This window comes from Macaca fascicularis, chromosome 10 (assembly GCF_037993035.2).
Source record: "Macaca fascicularis isolate 582-1 chromosome 10, T2T-MFA8v1.1".
NCBI lineage: Eukaryota > Metazoa > Chordata > Mammalia > Primates > Cercopithecidae > Macaca > Macaca fascicularis.
The window spans coordinates 13,128,357-13,145,694 of NC_088384.1; the positions used below are offsets into that span (position 1 = coordinate 13,128,357).

Here is a 17,338-nt window from a genome sequence, read left to right on the forward strand (position 1 = left end):
GAGGCCAGGAGTTTGAGACCAGCCTGGCCAACACGGTGGAACACCATCTCTACTAAAACTACAAAAATTAGCCGGACGTGGTGGCAGGCGCCTGTAATCCCAACTACTCAGTAGGCTGAGGCAGGAGAATTGCTTGAACCCGGGAGGCGGAGGTTGCAGTGAGCCAAGATCGTGGCACTGCACTCCAGCCTGGGCAACAGAGCAAAACTCTGTCTTAAAAAAATAAAAAATACAAAATTTAAAAAAATAAAGAATTACAGATTTAATAAATTTTTACAGAGAAAAACTACTACATGTTAACTGTTCTAGGTTCTTGGGATAAAGCAGTGAACAAAACAAAAAGACTAGTTCATGCCCTCAAGGAACGTACTTTCATTTTATTGGTAATGATTTGTATAACATATGTCATCCCCTCTAGATAGTAATCCTAAGGGTTTGCTTCCTCACCGGTGTATTCCCAGTTCCTGGGACATGGTAGATGTGTCATATTTGTGACTGACTGATCAACCCCAAGCCACAAAGCAAAGATTTGCAGTAACTCTAGGGTAGCCTAGAGAGGGAAAAGCTGCTCCCTGAAGATCAGATGAGCTCTTAATCTGGTGTTTGCTATGAATCACAATAGTACTTATTATGTATTATTATTGAATAAATATTAAATAATCAGTTCCCCCATCTATCTAAGATGGTTTTTGTTCCAACCATTTTGTTTTTCACCATCTGTCTCTGTTAAAGATTATAATACATAAATGTTACATTTTTGTTGTTGTTGCTGTTGTTGTTGTTTTGTTTGTTTGTTTGGAGATGGAGTCTCGCTCTGTCGCCCAGGCTGGAGTGCAGTGGTGCGATCTCGGCTCACTGCAAGCTCTGCCTCCCAGTTCATGCCATTCTCCTGCCTCAGCCTCCCAAGTAGCTGGGACTACAGGCACCCACCACCACGCCCAGCTAATTTTTTTGTATTTTTAGTAGAGAAGGGGTTTCACTGTGTTAGCCAGGATAGTCTTGATCGCTTGACCTCGTGATCTGCCCGCCTCAGCCTCCCAAAGTGCTGGGATTACAGGTATGAGCCACCGCGCCTGGCCTGTTGTTGATTTTGTTTTTGAGAAGGAGTTTCGCTCTTGTTGTCCAGACTGGAGTGCAATGGAGTGATCTTGGCTCACTGCAATAGATTCTCCTGCCTCAGCCTCCCGAGTAGCTGGAATTGCTGGCATGCACTACCACATCTGCTAATTTTGTATTTTTAATAGAGACAGGGTTTCTCCATGTTGGTCAGGCTGGTCTTGAACTCCCGACCTCAGGTGATTCTCCCACCTTGGCCTCCCAAAGTGCTGGGATTACAGGCGTGAGCCACCGCACCCGGCCCATAAATGCTATGTTTTTTGTTTTTTGAGACGGAGTCTCGCTCTGTAGCCCAGGCTGGAGTGCATTGGCGCAATCTCTGCTCACTGCAAGCTCTGCCTCCCGTGTTCACACCATTCTCCTGCCTCAGTCTCCCGGGTAGCTGGGATTACAGGCGCCCACCACCAAAATGCTGTTTTATGGAGCTTTGGCAAGCTCTAGAAATTTGTGACAAATGTACTTCATTGGGCCAGGCGCAATGGCTCATGCCTGTAATCTCAGCACTTTGGGAGGCCGATGCAGGTAGATCACCTGAGGTCAGGAGCTCAAGACCAGCCTGGCCAACATGGTGAAACTCCGTCTCTATTAAAAATACAAAAATTAGCCGGGCGTGGTGGTGGGTGCCTGTAATCCCAGCTACTCAGGAGGCTGAGGCAGGAGAATCGCTTGAACCCAATAGGGGGAAGTTACAGTGAGCCGAGATTCTGCCACTGCACTCCAGCCTGGGCAACAGAGACTTTGTCTCAAAAAAACACCCCAAAAAACAAATGTACTTCGTCGAACTAAATGGTTTCATCTAGTCATATGTCTTAGCTCACCTGTTAGACACCTTAAAAGTAAAGATTCTGTCTCTTTTGTACAATCTATAGGGTCCAGTAACTGCTAAAATATGATTTTTAAAAAAATTAAAAACTTGACTTTCTTGCAAATAAATATAAAATGAACATGTATCAAAGATTTTATTCAACCCTTGAATTAAGGAGGAAACCAGTGATTCAAATGAACATTGTAGTCAATCAAAGGAATACTGAAATAATCTTTTTTTTTTTTTTTTTTGAGATGGAGCCTCCCTCTTTTGCCCAGGCTAGAGTGCAGTGGCACGATCTCAGCTCACTGCAACCTCCCCCTCCTGGGTTCAAGCAATTCTTCTGCCTCAGCCTCCTGAATAACTGGGATCACAGGCACCCACCACCATGCCCAGCTAATTTTTGTATTTTTAATAGAGAGGGGGTTTCACCATGTTGGCCAGGCTGGTCTCGAACTCCTGATGTCAAGTGATCCGCCCACCTCAGCCTCCCAAAGTGCTGGGATTACAGGCGTGAGCCACCACACCCAGCCTATTATTTTAAAGAGACAGTTTAACAACCACCTGACCATCACCTGATGGTTGCATTACATTCCTGGTGGGGTAGGGGGGCTCTCCTTCCCTGCTCATGTCTGCCTAACTACCTACTCTAACAAAATGAAATATAAATTGATGAAAAATGAGTCAATATCTATAGGAAAATAATCAATTGCATTTCACTTTACACGATTTACATCTCTCTGGACAAAACAATTTGCACTGCTCATAGTTCTCTACAACTTACGGAGTTATAAAATAGATCAAAGACAATGGAAGGCATACAGCCCTCACAGAATTGGATAACATGGGGGCCGAGCGCGGTGGCTCATACCTGTAATCCCCCAGCACTTTGGGAGGCCGAGGCAGGAAGGTCAGGAGTTCGAAACCAGGCTGACCAACATGGTGAAACCCCGTCTCTACTAAAAATACAAAAATTTGCCAGGTGTGGTGGTGGGCTCCTGTAGTCCCAGCTACTCAGGAGGCTGAGGCAGGAGAATCGCTTGAACCCGTGAGGCGGAGGTTGCAGTGAGCCAAGATCGCGCCACTGCACTCCAGCCTGGGCGACAGAGCGAGACTCTGTCTCAAAAAAAAAAAAAAAAGAGAATTGGATAACCTGGGAGGATATGCTAGACAACCTATGTTTCCACGGAAGGTACTCAGTAATCTTTTAATTTATTTCAAAGTCTTTTACAGCCGGGTGCGGTGGCTCACGCCTGTAATCCCTGCACTTTGGGAGGCCGAGGCGGGCGGATCACGAGGTCAGGAGATCGAGACCATCCTGGCTAACACGGTGAAACCCCGTCTCTACTAAAATACAAAAAATTAGCCGGGCGCGGTGGCGGGCGCCTGTAGTCCCAGCTACTCCGGAGGCTGAGGCAGGAGAATGGCGCGAACCCGGGAGGCGGAGCTTGCAGTGAGCCGAGATGGTGCCACTGCACTCCAGCCTGGGCGACAGAGTGAAGACTCCGCCTCAAAAAAAAAAAAAAAAAAACAAAGTCTTTTACAGTTTGCTCCTACATTAGTCCAGTCATGAGAAAGGTGCATACCCCTATAGAATCAGATAAACCCCGAAGGGGCTGCTATACAATACCTGACACTATACTAAAAGAATACCCAGTTGGCTAGATGCAGTGGTTTACACCTGTAATCCCAGCACTTTGGGAGGCCGAGGCAGGCAGATCACCTAAGGTCAGGAGTTCGAGACCAGCCTGGTCAACATGGTGAAACCCCGTCTCTACTAAAAATATGAAAATTAGGCGGGCGTGATGGCAGATGCCTGTAATCCCAGCTACTCGGGAGGCTGAGGCAGGAGAATTGTTTGAACCCAGGAGGCAGAGGTTGCAGTGAGCCGAGATCTCGCCATTGCACTCCAGCCTGGGGGACAAGAGCAAGACTTCATCTCAAAAAAAAAAAAAAAAAATTAAAATAAATAAATAAACACCCAGTTATCCTTTCATCTGTTTCCAAGTTTGGGGTAATTTTTCTTGACATTCAGAACTTTATATATAGAAGTTGCTCAATAAATGTTTGTGAGGGTTAATAATACTTGTGGGTAGGTTCTGTAGGCCACATTTGGTTGTACCAACTCTCAGATGTCTCTGGAGACTCAGACTGATGGGAGCATAATGCCTGTGACTTGAATACAGTATTTATAGAAATAGAGCTTTTTATAAACTTCTGTTCCCTTGTATTCTGTTAGTCCTGAGATGCCTGAAAATGAAGCCACCTTCGCAATAACTGCTGGAGGAATTGGGGATGCCAAGGAGTAGGTGGTGAATTGATGCAAATCGCTTCTTAGTGCTTATTAGGAGCTGAAGAAATGGAAAAGCAGTCTCCAATTTCACATCTTGAAATAGAGGTTTTTTCCCACATGTTACTAAAGGAAAGTCAGCAAAAGATATTTAAATCTTATATTTATCTTAAAAGTCCTTGATTTGTGATAACTATACATTGTATGTAAATTCAGGGATATGTATATATGTGTGTGTGCGTGCGTGTGTGTGTATACCTGACATATATAGTAGATATATGTACCTATTGAAATTCTCTCATTCTGTGTATGTATATATACCTATGTAAAACTAGTTGTTGGGAAAGGCGTACGTGATTCCCTCCCTTTCACTTTTCAAAGTGAGCCACTAAGCAAATGGAAAGTCTAAGAGTTCAGAAATGCCCCATTCTCCTAAGGACTTTGCCTTCACCATTTTTCTAGGGTATAGTGCCACTGACTTACAGAGCTGGATGTTTTTCCACAAGAAAAAAGCTCTTTCTATTTATAATACCAAACTGCATATTCACCTTTATAGCAACAGAAAACAAACATTAAAGTAAGCCAAATTTTAAATCATTTGACTTTGACAAGCAGAAATTACTTTTTAAAAATGTATTTATGGCTGGGCGTGGTGGCTCACACCTGTAATCCCATCACTTTGGGAGGCCGAGGCAGGTGGATCACTTGAGGTCAGGAGTTCAAGACCAGCCTGGCCAATATGGAGAAACCCTGTCTCTACTAAAAATACAAAAATTAGCCAAGCGCAGTGGCATGTGCCTGTAATCCCAGCTACTCTGCAGGCTGAGGTAAGAGTATCGCTTGAACTTGGGAGGCAGAGATTGCGCGAGCCAAGATGGTGCCACTGCACTCTAGCCTAGGTGACGGAGTGAGACTCCGTCTCAAAAATACATATCTTTTTTAATGTTAAAATTAATTTAAATGTAAAATTTCCAAATACTAGTCTTAGAAATGTGTAAAAGATTTTTTTTTGATTGTTAAACAAAAATAAAATCTTGTTTTCAAAATGCATGCATGGTGAAAATATGTAAAAATTAAAATACTAATGACAATATACAATGAAAAGTTTTATAGACTTCAATCTTTATAGACTTTAATGTTGCATTAACTTACATGAAAATTCCAGGGCTGAGCGTGGTGGCTCACACCTATAATCCCAGCACTTTGGGAGGCCAAGGAGAATGAATTGCTTGAGCCCAGGAGTTTGAAGACCAGCCTGGGCAATATGGCAAAACCCCATCTCTACAAAAAGTACAAAAAAATTAGCCAGGCATGGTGGTGTGTGCCTGTGGTCCCAGCTACTCAGGAAGCTGAAGTGGGAGGATCGCTGGAGCCCGGGAGGCGGAGGTTGCATTGAGCCAAGACAGAGCCACTGCACTCCAGCCTGGGTCACAGAGTGACACCCTGTCTCAAAAAAAAAAAAAAAAAAGAAGGAAAAAGAAGAAAATTGAAGTATTCAAAGTACCATTTGTTACAAAAGGTATTTGATTATTCATGAAATTATTCAGTCACTAATTATTATTAATGTTAAGGGCTAAAGAATAAACGAGGAAAATGTGGTTCCTACTCATAAAGAATGTATACATTAGTTAAGAGAAAAGACTAATAGTTAGGAAAACAAGAGAGCAAATGGTTATATCATTAATTCATAAGCAATGTAATCTTGGATTGACCCTTAAAGAAAGTAAAATTCTGCTGGGTGTGGTAGCTCACGCCTATAATCCCAGCACTTTGAGAGGCCGAGGTGGGTGGATCACTTGAGGTCAGAAATTCAAGACCAGGCTGGCCAACATAGTGAAACCCCATCTCCACTAAAAATATGAAATTAGCTGGGCGTGGTGACACACGTCTGTAATCCCAGCTACTCAGGAGGCTGAGGCAGGAAAATCGCATGAACCCGGGAGGCGGAGGTTGCAGTGAGCTGAGATTGTGCCACTGCACTCCAGCCTGGGCGACAGAGCGAGACTCCATCTCAAAAATAAATACATAAATAAGTAAAATTCCAAAAATGGGAGAGGAAAGGTTAAGCTGAGAGACTGCATATGCAAAGGTATAGGAGCTGGGATATGGAAAGAAAATGGAGACTAACTTGGCAAGCAGAAATTGTTCACAATGCAGGATACTGGGAAATAAGAGCTTTTTTTCTTCCTTTTACCTTTTGAAAACCACAGAAGCTACTTCTCTGAATAAGCAGAGATAAAGTCATCTAGGAGCAGATTTTCTGCATTCTGCAAAATCACTTAAATGGCGTATTTTCGTATGCAAATATAAAGGCATACTTTTGTCCTAGGGAAAGGAAGGCTTTGTTACTTGATTCATTGTGTATATTTTAAATTTTCTGTGTATTATGCTGTTTTAACTTTTTTTTTTTTTTTTTTTTTGAGAGACAGTTTCACTCTTGTTGCCCAGGCTGGAGTGCAATGGCGCAATCTCGGCTCACTGCAACCTCCTCCTCCCGGGTTCAAGCAATTCTCCTGCCTTAGCCTCCCGAGTAGCTGGGATTACAGTTGCCCACCACAATGCCCAGCTAATTTTTTGTATTTTCAGTAGAGATGGGGTTTCACCATGTTGGCCAGGCTGGTCTCGAACTCCTGACCTCAGGTGATCCACCTGCCTCAGCCTCCCAAAATGCTAGGATTACAGGCGTGAGCCACTGCACCCAGCCTGTTTTAACATCTTGAAAAATCTTTCCAGCTGGGGAGAGACTGCCCTTATCAGGGATAGCCAATATTAGAGATAGCAAAGGGACCAGCCAGGAGCATGCCTTTGATGCACAGACTAACTAATCTACAGCCATCCTAGCTCTATCTGGCCCTTATACTCCAGAAGAGAATATTCCTTTGCCTTAATCATCCCAGGCCCTGCTACCAGGCAACTAGGGGCCACCCATCTAACTTAGAGCCTATCAAAATTTCAGCCTGGGCAACATGGTGAAACCTGGTCTCAAAAAACAAACAAAAGTTAGCCAAGTGTGGTGGCACGTCTGTAGTCCCAGCTACTCAGAGGCTGAGATGGGAGAATCACTTAAACCCAGGAAATTGAGGCTACAATGAGCCGTGATGGCACCACTGTACTCCAGCGTGGGCAACAGTGAGACCCTGTCTCAAGAAAAAAAAAAAAAGAAAGAGAAAAAAATTACTCAATTCGCCACTCCTCAACTGTTTAACCTGCCCTGTCTCAGAAACTTCAATAAAGGCCATGGCCCAAGCTCTCTCCCATCCAGTGTTCTGCCTCCAGACCACCCCCGCATATTCCCCAGTGACCTCCGCATGGTGTGTGGTGACCCCCTCTTTAGGACCTGTGAGTATAGTAAACTTTCTTCTACAAGCCTCTCCTATCTTTCCTCCTGTGGCCACACCTGACTATCCTATAAATGTACAATTTAAATAGCTTTCACAACATCCTTGATAAAAACTGAGCATCTCCTAGAGATTCCCTGGTATGAGGAGCCCTGGAGAGGGGGTGGACCAATTTGCATAGCAGCCCAGAGCATTTTAGTAGAGACAGAAATAAAACTCCCAAGACTTGAAATTCAGAGAATTTGTCTGGGTTAAGCAGAATACCCCTGACAAAGGACAATTTAACAAGAAGTGGGCATTCGGGTTGGAAAACAGGGCCCAAAACAAAGGCCTAGAGTTCAGTGGAGAAGCTGGTTTCAATATGGCATCTGGCTAAGGCTGGAAATCTCTCTGGGTCCAGCCAGTCTTACATGTCCTGCTTTGGAGAACAGTGGCTGAGTGTGAGAATGTGAACTACTAAAAAGCTGTAACTTGGGGCCCAACTTTGGATAGCACTACGGATTGTGCAGGTATCTGGGCCAGCAGGAAAATCACCAGTGCCCACTGAGCTTTTCTAGGCCAGGGTTCAATTTTGTTACCTGTGAGCAAAGGACCATGGTTTTCCAGTACTCCACTCTCCATTTGCGTGCAGAAATAGGTCTGGTCTATTTCTGGCCTATATAGGGGAGATGAGCACTCAAAAAGGAGGGTTTATTGGTTAGGACTCTTGGTTGCAAGCCGTAGAAACATACGGTTACCAGAAAAGGGTCCTAATCCAGAGAGAGTTCTTGGACCTCACTCAAGAAAGAATTTGGGGTAAGTCCGCAGAGTAAAGCAAAAGCAAGTTTGTTTATTGATTGACTTATTTTGAGACGGCGTCTTCCTCTGCTACCCAGGCTGGGGTGCAGTGGCACAATCTTGGCTCACTGCAACCTCCACTACCAGGTTCAAGCGATTCTCCTACCTCAGCCTCCCAAGTAGCTGGGATTACAGGTGCCCGCCACTATACCTGGCTCAAACCTATAATACCAACACTTTGGGAGAACATGGCAGGAAGATCACTTGAGGCCTGGAGTTTAAGACCAGCCTGGGCAACACAGGGAAATCTTGTCTCTACAAAAATTTAAAAATAAGCCGGCAGTGGTGGTGCATGCCTGTAGTCCCAGATACTCAGGAGGCTGAGGTGGGAGTTTTGCTTGAGCCCAGGGGTTTGTGGTTGCAGTGAGCTATGACTGTGCCATTGCACTCCAGCGTGCGTGACAGAGCAAGGTCCTGTATCAAACAAACAAACACCTCATGAAGTAAAACATTACCAACACAACTGAAGACTCCTGAATAGCCCTAGGAGTAAATCTCTTTCCTCCCCATCAAATTCTTCATTTTGCTGAATTTGTTGTCAAATGATCCCATACATTTCTTTATTCTTACATTACATAGATATGTGGCCCTAAACAATAAAGCATACTGTCTTGCATTCAGCCAAAACTGAGACATCAGTGAGGTGCCAGCTGCAATGGATAGAGAAGTGACTAATCAAGAGAGTCCCTGGAGCCAGGTGCAGTGGCTCACGCCTGTAATCCCAGCACTTTGGGAGGCCGAGGCGGGCCGATCATGAGGTCAGGAGATCGAGACGATCCTGGCTAACACGGTGAAACCCCATCTCTACTAAAAATACAAAAAATTAGCCGGGCATGGTGGCAGGCGCCTGTAGTCCCAGCTACTCGGGAGGCTGAGGCAGGAGAATCTCTGCCAGGAGGCAGAGATTGCAGTGAGCCGAGATTGCACCACTGCACTCCAGCCTGGCTGACAGCGTGAGACTCCGTCTCAAAAAAAAAAAAAAAATTCCCTGGGACATGGAGTTGCAGGAATAATCACCTGAATAACCAATTACAATTGGGGTTAAGTCTACAAAGCAAAAGCACCGGCAGTTCTGAGAGTCCCCACTGAGAGAGCTGCCTAGTCTGGGGGTTAGCCTGACCCAGGTTTAGGGATGGTACAAAGGCACCAGGGACATTCACATTGTCTTGACAAGGCACCCTCTACCCTGGGTATCTCAGATGGCTGCATTGCCAACCTCCCCTCCACCATACTTCAATAAGTCCCTTCCTCCAAGGGATTTCACCCCTCTTTGGCAGAGAGCAAAAAGCCTGTCCTGAACACTACCATCCCAATTCAATTCACAAGTACTGCCAAGGGAGTCAACTTCTTCATTTTCCAATCTTAGAAATGGTCTTTGCAGTGATTCCAACGGTAAAGAAGGCATAGACAAAGCCACATGGATCTGCTCACACTGACTTATTTACTCTGAGCAGTAGCCAGTTGGGGAGGGGGTAATGGCCTGCAGAACCCCCATAACTTCTCAAACATACATGCCTGTAATTACATATTTATACAAAAGCAAAAGTCCTTCCTTTTGACTCCACCCAGTACCAATCTGAACCACCCTCAGATTAGGTAGGGGTGTGTGTGTGTGTGGGTGTGTGTGGGTGGGTGTGTATGGGTGTAGGCTTGGTGGTGTATTTATTTGGCACAGTCCTTCCTGGAGATGACTCTAATGCTAGTTACTTTTCCTCCAAATATGTGCACACTATATTTTGCCTCTATTATCAAAATTATGTAAATACCAGCACTTTTTTCATTATATCTTAGAGACACCAGTTGATGTTTAACTGACCTATTGCTGTTTTCACTTTGTCCTTATGTTCTGATTTTTGATGCCAGCCTGTTGTTCTTCACATTATTAAGTCTATGAGTCTATGTACTTCTTTTTTTTTTTTGAGACAGAGTCTTGCTCCGTCGCCAGGCTGGAGTGCAGTGGCACGATCTCGGCTCACTGCAACCTCTGCTGCCTGGATTCAAGCAATTCTCCTGCCTCAGCCTCCCGAGTAGCTGGGACTACAAGGCACCTGCCACCATGAGCAGCTAATTTTTGTATTTTTAGTAGAGATGGGGTTTCACTATGTTGGCCAGGATGGTCTCCATCTCTTGACCTCGTGATCCGCCCGCCTTGGCCTCCCAAAGTGCTAGGATTACAGGACTGAGCCACCATGCCCAGCAAGTCTATGTACTTCTAAAGTACAATAGACTGTAACATCATTACATTAATTACATACATTGTGGTCAGTTCACTTACTACTTTATTTCTCAGCAGGATGCTGCCAGATTTGCTCTCTGACTCTCTCAGCTCCATGTCTGATCAACAACCCTGTATCTGTCTGGGGAACACAAAGGAATCTATTTCTAAAAAGATGAAACTACTCTTAACTCCTGTTCAGAGGCTAGGCACAGTAGCTCATGGCTGTAATCTCAGCACTTTGGGAGGCTGAGGCAGGAGAATTGCTTGAGACCAAGAGTTCAAGGCCAATCTGGCCAACATAGAGAGACCCTGTCTCTAAAAAAAAAAAAAAAAAAAAGTGGGCCGGGTACGGTGGCTCATGCCTGTAATCCCAGCACTTTGGCAGGCAGATCGTCTGAGCTCAGGAGTTCGACACCAGCTTGGGCAACACGGTGAAACCTGATCTCTACTACAGCTACAAAAAAATTAGCTGGGCATAGCGGCGTGTGCCTGTAGTCCCAGGTACTCAGGAGGCTGAGGCAGCAGCATCATTTGAACCTGGGAGGCAGAGGTTGCAGTGAGCCGAGATCATGCCACTGCACTCCAGCCTGGGCGACAGAGCTGAAAGAAAAAAAAAAAAAGAAAAAAAATTTTTTTTGGCCAAGCAAGGTGGCTCATACCTGTAATCCCAGCAATTTGGGAGGCAGAGGCAGGAGGATCACTTGAGGTCAGGAGTTCGAGACCGGCCTGGCCAACATAGTGAAACCCTATCTCTCCTAAAAATAGAAAAATTAGCTGGGCATGGTGGCGCATGCCTGCAGCTACTCAGGAGGCTGAGGCAAGATAATTGCTTGAATTGGGGAGATTCAAGATTGCGCCACTGCATCCAGCCTAGGCAACAGAGTGAGATTTTGTCTCTAAAAATAAAAATAAAACTCTTGTTCAGCTACTATGAAATTTGGTCTGCAGTTTGGCATATACCTACTCCCTCCCCTCCAGCCTAAGAGGGCTGAATTTCCTGTTTGTGTTTGTCAAAAGCCAAACAAGAATCCCAATCATCTGTTCTTCTGAAAAGATGAAAGAACTGTTTGTGTCCACGTCAAAGACAAGGGCCTGCAGCAATTCAGGAGACTGTCAGGGCCTCCCGAGCACCAGCAGGCCTAGCCACACAGTCCTGGCAGGTCTGACCTTTAATGCTTGAGCCCCAACAAGAATGAGTGAATGCTCAGAGACGGGGCCCTGTAAGCGACAGAGCCGATGGTCTCTGGCCAAAGTGACCCAGTAGTTCTTTTGGGTCAGTGTTACGGCTTCTCCAGAACTGAAAAGCCGCCACTGAAGTGGCCTTGGTCCCTTAGTCTTTGGTCAGTCCAAGCCTGTGATACAGTCTTTAAATTCATTTATATCTAACAGGCCAAAGAGCTTTTATCTACTAGGATCCCCATGAGTTAGAAGGCTGCTAGAGTATTATAACAATTTTTTGTTACCAAAAAAATGTTTTCTTCGGCCGGATGCAGTGGCTCATGCCTGTAATCCCAGCACTTTAGGAGGCTGAGGTGGGTGGATCACGAGGTCAGGAGTTCAAAATCAGCCTGGCCAAGATAGTGAAACCCCGTCTCTACTAAAAATACAAAAAAAATTAGCCAGGTGTGGTGGCAGGCACCTGTAATCCCAGCTACTCAGGAATCTGAGGCAGAGAATTGCTTGAACCTGGGAGGCAGAAGTTGCAGTGAGCTGAGATCATGCCACTACACTTTAGCCAGACTCCACCTCAAATAACAAAATTATTTTTCTAATTAGAAAGGTCCATTTGCTGAAGCAAAGGGCAGGGTGGATGTATCATCCAGTGTGTTCCAAAAGATAAATATGAAGCATTTGTGTGTGGGGTGTAGCATTTGTCACATATTGTCAATTATAAGCCCCCCTTCTGATGTACATCTTTTTTTTTTTTTTGGAAACAGAGTCTCCCTGTGTCGCCCAGGCTGGAGTGCGTGGTGTGATCTTGGCTCACTGCAAGCTCCACCTCCTGTGTTCACACCATCCTCCTGCCTCAGCCTCCCAAGTAGCTGGGACTACAGGCGCACACCATAATGCCCAGCTAATTTTTTGTATTTTTAGCAGAGACGGGGTTTCACTGTGTTAGCCAGGATGGTCTCAATCTCCTGACCTTGTGATCTGCCCTCCTCGGCCTCCCAAAGTGTTGGGATTACAGGCGTGAGCCACCACGCCCAGCACATCTTGTCAATTACAAGCCCCCCTTTCTGATTTAGATCTTTAAGATGCATTAACACAGGGCCAGGCGCGGTGGGTGACAGAGAGTCCGTCTCAAAAAAAATAAATAAAGAGATGCATTAACACTTAATCTCTAGATTTGTGAGTCATTCAATTTATTTATGTATTTATTTATTTTTGAGATGGAGTTTCGCCCAGGCTGGAGTGCAATGGCGTGGTCTCAGCTCACTGCAATCTCCACCTCCCGGGTTCAAGCAACTCTCCTACCTCAGCCTCCTGAGTAGCTGGGAATACAGGCGCATGTCACCACGCCCGGCTACTTTTCTTGTATTTTTAGTACAGATGGGGTTTCATCAGGTTAGCCAGACTATTTCTATTAGGCCCGGCCTATTTTTATTATTATTACAGCATAATATATAGTGATGGCCAGGTGTGGTGGCCATGTAATCCCAGCACTTTGGGAGGCCAAGGTGGGTGGATCACTTGAGGTCAGCAGTTTGAAACCAGCCTGGTCAGTAATGGCAAAAGCCAGTCTTTACTAAAAATATAAAAATTAACTTTGTGTCGCGTGCTTGTAATCCCAGCTACTCAGAAGGCTGAGGCAGGAGAATTGCTTGAACCCAGGAGGCGGAAGTTGCAGTGAACCGAGATCGCACCATTGCAGCCTGGGCGACAGTGAGACTGTCTCTAAAAAAAAAAAGCTACATAGGCCTCTCACAATTTGCCCACAAAGAAATTCCTTGTGGGCCTCCAAGATCTTTACACCAAAACAGTTATGTGGAATTTCACCCTGACAATGTACATGGATGGTTTATCATCACAAGCACAGGACAAAGGACAAAACTAAAAAGTCATCCCTCTGCTCGCCTGAGACAAACACATATCTGACTGCTGCCCTCTGCTCTATGATTATTTTATCTTATGTGAAAATGCAGATTAACTGAGCATGAGCAGAAAGCATCCGTGAAGACTAATCAAAGACTCAGAAGAGGATACATGGACACATGGAGCAGGGAAACAACACACACGGGAACCTGTTGGGGGTTGGGGGAGGGAGAGCATCAGGAAGAATAGCTAATGGATGCTGGGCCTAATACCTAGGCAAGGGGTTGATCTGTGCAACAAACCACCATGACACACGTTTTCTCGTGTAACAAACCTGCATATCTTGCACATGTACCCCAGAACTTAAAATAAAGGTTGATGATAAAGGCCAGGTGTGGTGGCTCAAGCCTGTAATCCCAGCACTTTGAGAGGCCGAGGCGGGTGGATCACCTGAGGTTGGGAGTTTGAGACCAGCCTGGCCAACATGCTGAAATCTCATCTCTACTAAAAATACAAAAATTAACCGGGCGTGGTGGTGGGCGCCTGTAATCCCAGGTACTCAGGAGGCTGAGGCAGGAGAATCACTTGAACCTGGGAGGCAGAGGTTGCAAGGAGCCCAGATCATGCTACTGAACTCCAGTCTGGCCAACAGAGCAAGATTTTGTCTCAAAAAAACAAAACAAAACAAACAAAACAAACAAAAAACCCATTTGATGAAAGAAATCAACAACATCAACAAAAAAGACTCGGAAGAATGCAACTGCTTGCCTCTTTTATTTACCCTCCCTATACCTGCTTTTTTTCCTTTCTTCCCTTTAAAAATTGAGGTTCCCCAGACTCTTCTCAGAAAAGAAACATGGACCGCTGCTTTTTCTGTGGTTCTGTGTTCTTTTTCTCCAAGTGCGTTCTTAACCTTGGCAAATGAACCTCTTAAAGTGATTGAGACTCGCCTGGGTCATATTCTTTTTTTTTTCTTTTTCTTTTTTTTTGGCTGGAGTGCAGTGTCACCATCTCGGCTCACTGCAACCTCTGCCGCCCGGGGTTCAAGCAATTCTCTTGCCTCAGCCTCCCGTGTAGCTGGGATCACAGGTGCTTGCTCCCGCATTTGCCTAATTTTTGTAGTTTAGATGGGGTTTCACCATCTTGGCCAGGCTGGTCTTGAACTCCTGACCTCATGATCCACCCACCTCGACCTCCCAAAATGCTGGGATTACAGGCGTGAGCCACCGCCCCCGCACTGGGTCATGTTCTTTTATTTACCCTATTAACCCTTCGCAATCCTCATCATCTCTTGCCTGGATGACTGCACTTGCCTCTTTTTAATCTGCCTGCTCCTGCCCTCCCTCACTCTGAATTTATTCACACTGCAGTCATAGGGGTCCTTTTATTATGTCACTTTGCTTAAAATTTTTCAGAGGTTTCCACCTTACTGGAAAGAAAAGACAAAGGCCTTACAGCCGCCTACAAGCCCTTCAGGATACAGTCCCCTTCAGTCTTTCCTCCTTGTCCTACTTCAGCCACACTTGGCCTCACGGCCTTCGCACTTGCTCTTTCCTCTGTCAGCAAGGCTAGATACCTCACTTTAGGTCTGTGCTTGGATGTCACTGGATCAGGGAGGCCTCCCGAGACCCCAATGCAACACTGTGTAACCTGCATACTCTGCTCCTTCACATGCACACATGCATTCTCTTTTCCCTTTTTCTTTGCTTTCATTTTAGTTAGCAACTGCTTGACATAAACACTTTTTGTCTCCCTCCTAGAGTGTAAAATCTGTGAGTGCAGGAACTTGTTCACCACCTTGACCCGGTGCCTACCTGGCACAGTGCCTGGCCTTTTACTTATTCCACCCTTGACCGGTGAGTCCGTGACTGTCTCTTTGTGTTTCCGGGGCAACTGACATCTCAACGGCTTTTGTTTTTTGAGACAGAGTCTCACTCTGTCGCCCAGGCTGGAGTGCAGTTGGCTCGCTGCAACCTCCGCCTCCCGGTTTCAAGCGATTCTCATGCCTCAGCCTCCTGAGTAGCTGGGATTACAGGCATACGCCACCACGCCTGGCTACTTTTTGCATTTTTAGTAGAAACGGGGTTTCACCGTGTTGGCCAGACTGGTCTCGAACTCCTGACTTCAGGTGATCTGCCTGTCTCGGCCTCCCTAAGTGCTGGGATTACAGGCGTGAGCCACCTTGCCTGGCCTCAAGGGCCTTTTTGAAGCTCCTTTTTTAATGCTATGTTCCCAATAATCTGGGAAATACTCAGCACCCACACTGAGAGGCCACATCTCCCCGCTTCTAGCCATCTGTTGAATTGAGACGTTAGATGGGCTCGTCTCGAGGGCCCTAACAGCTCAACAGTTGTGTGACGCCATTTGGCCAAGATTGCGGGGCTTTAAAATGCAGTTTGAGAGGACAGGAAGCAGGTAAGGAGAGGGAAGCCAGTCTGGAAGGAATTGAGCGGAGAATGTGGGCTAGCCTGGTTAAACACTTGTCCTTAGCTTTCACTTTTTACGCATCTAAAAAGACCATTACTCTGAAACCTTGTTCTCCCGAGAGTGCTGGGGTCTTCTCCGGACCTTCTGAGGAGCGCCGTTTAACGGCAGCAAAGTGCCCACGGAGTCCACTGGGGCTCCAACCAATTTTTTTTTTTTTTTTGAGACATGGTCTCGCCCCGTCTCCAGGCTGGAGTGCAGTGGCAGGATCTCGGCTCACTGCGACCTCCGACTCCCAGGTTCAAGCGATTCTCCTGCCTCAGCCTCCCAAGTATCTGGGACTACAGGCGCCCGCCACCATGCCCTGCTAATTTTTGTATTTTTCGTAGAGACAGGGTTGTGCCATTTTGGCCAGGCTGGTCTCGAACTCCGGACCTCAGGTGATCCTCCCGCCTCGGCCTCCCAAAGTGCTGGTATTACAAGCGTGAGCCACCGTGCCCGGCCTCCAAGCACATTTTGTTTCTGTATTAGCAACAGCTGTGCTCGGCCAGAGACGGTGAAAATACACGGTTCAGAAAATGCACCTCGGTGTGAACCAAGTGTAGCTGAGGACCCTTTAACCTGGAGCGGACATCGCCACCTCATAAACTCCCGAAAGAAAGGGACACGGCGCATCCATCATGGCTGCCGGAGACAGAACAGCGAGAGGCAACGGAAAGGAAATGGCGCCGGGGCCCGCCGCCATTCTCAGCGGGCCGAGGGCTGCGGGGCGAGAGGGCTGCCGGCCCCATGTAGGAAGGCCAGCCAGGGAACTTAAGACCCTCCCGACTTCTGGCACCAGGAGGCCCTGAAACTTGATAACAATATGGAGGACGGTTATTGTCTCTGCAAAGCAACTTCCACAAGCCGGCCGCGGGGTCTGTCCCGAGATCGGAATCAGGCAAAATCCTCTATTCTCTAAACAGAATGCGTTACGCATACTGCGCATCTTCGCAACAGCGGGCCGGCTAACGACGCAAAGAATGTTACGTCGCACCAGAGGCGCTTCCTCCCACCGCACCCCACGTTCTAGTTCAGGTGGCGCGAGAACTCTACGCTCGCTCCGTACTTTGTTTTTCTTGTACAGACCGCAAAATACGCCGATCGTCGCAACTGACGTAAAGCGCTTCCAAGAATACCCGTAGTTCCCCGCGGAGCCCTCGGGCTATTCCGAGACGCTGTTTACGTATCGTCTCCGGCGTACGTAGCGTTAAGTTGGAGCCGACTCAGCTGCGGCC

At 46.3% G+C, this 17,338-nt stretch overlaps 1 protein-coding gene across 7 annotated transcripts in view; it reads left to right on the forward strand.

The window, feature by feature from the left end:
• The window catches only part of DMC1 (DNA meiotic recombinase 1), a 52,724-nt gene extending 47,425 nt beyond the window's left edge, over positions 1-5,299 (forward strand). For 5 of the 7 annotated variants that reach the window (XM_005567289.5, XM_065522122.2, XM_074003765.1 and 2 more), the window contains one exon: positions 4,161-4,805. In XM_005567289.5, coding sequence (XP_005567346.1) covers positions 4,161-4,230 — 70 coding nt within the window. In that variant the 3' untranslated portion in view covers positions 4,231-4,805. Of the gene's footprint in view, positions 1-4,160 lie in introns of all 7 variants that reach the window. The other 2 variants (XM_065522121.2, XM_065522120.2) reach the window with 2 other exon arrangements.
• Positions 5,300-17,338: the final 12,039 nt, after the last annotated feature.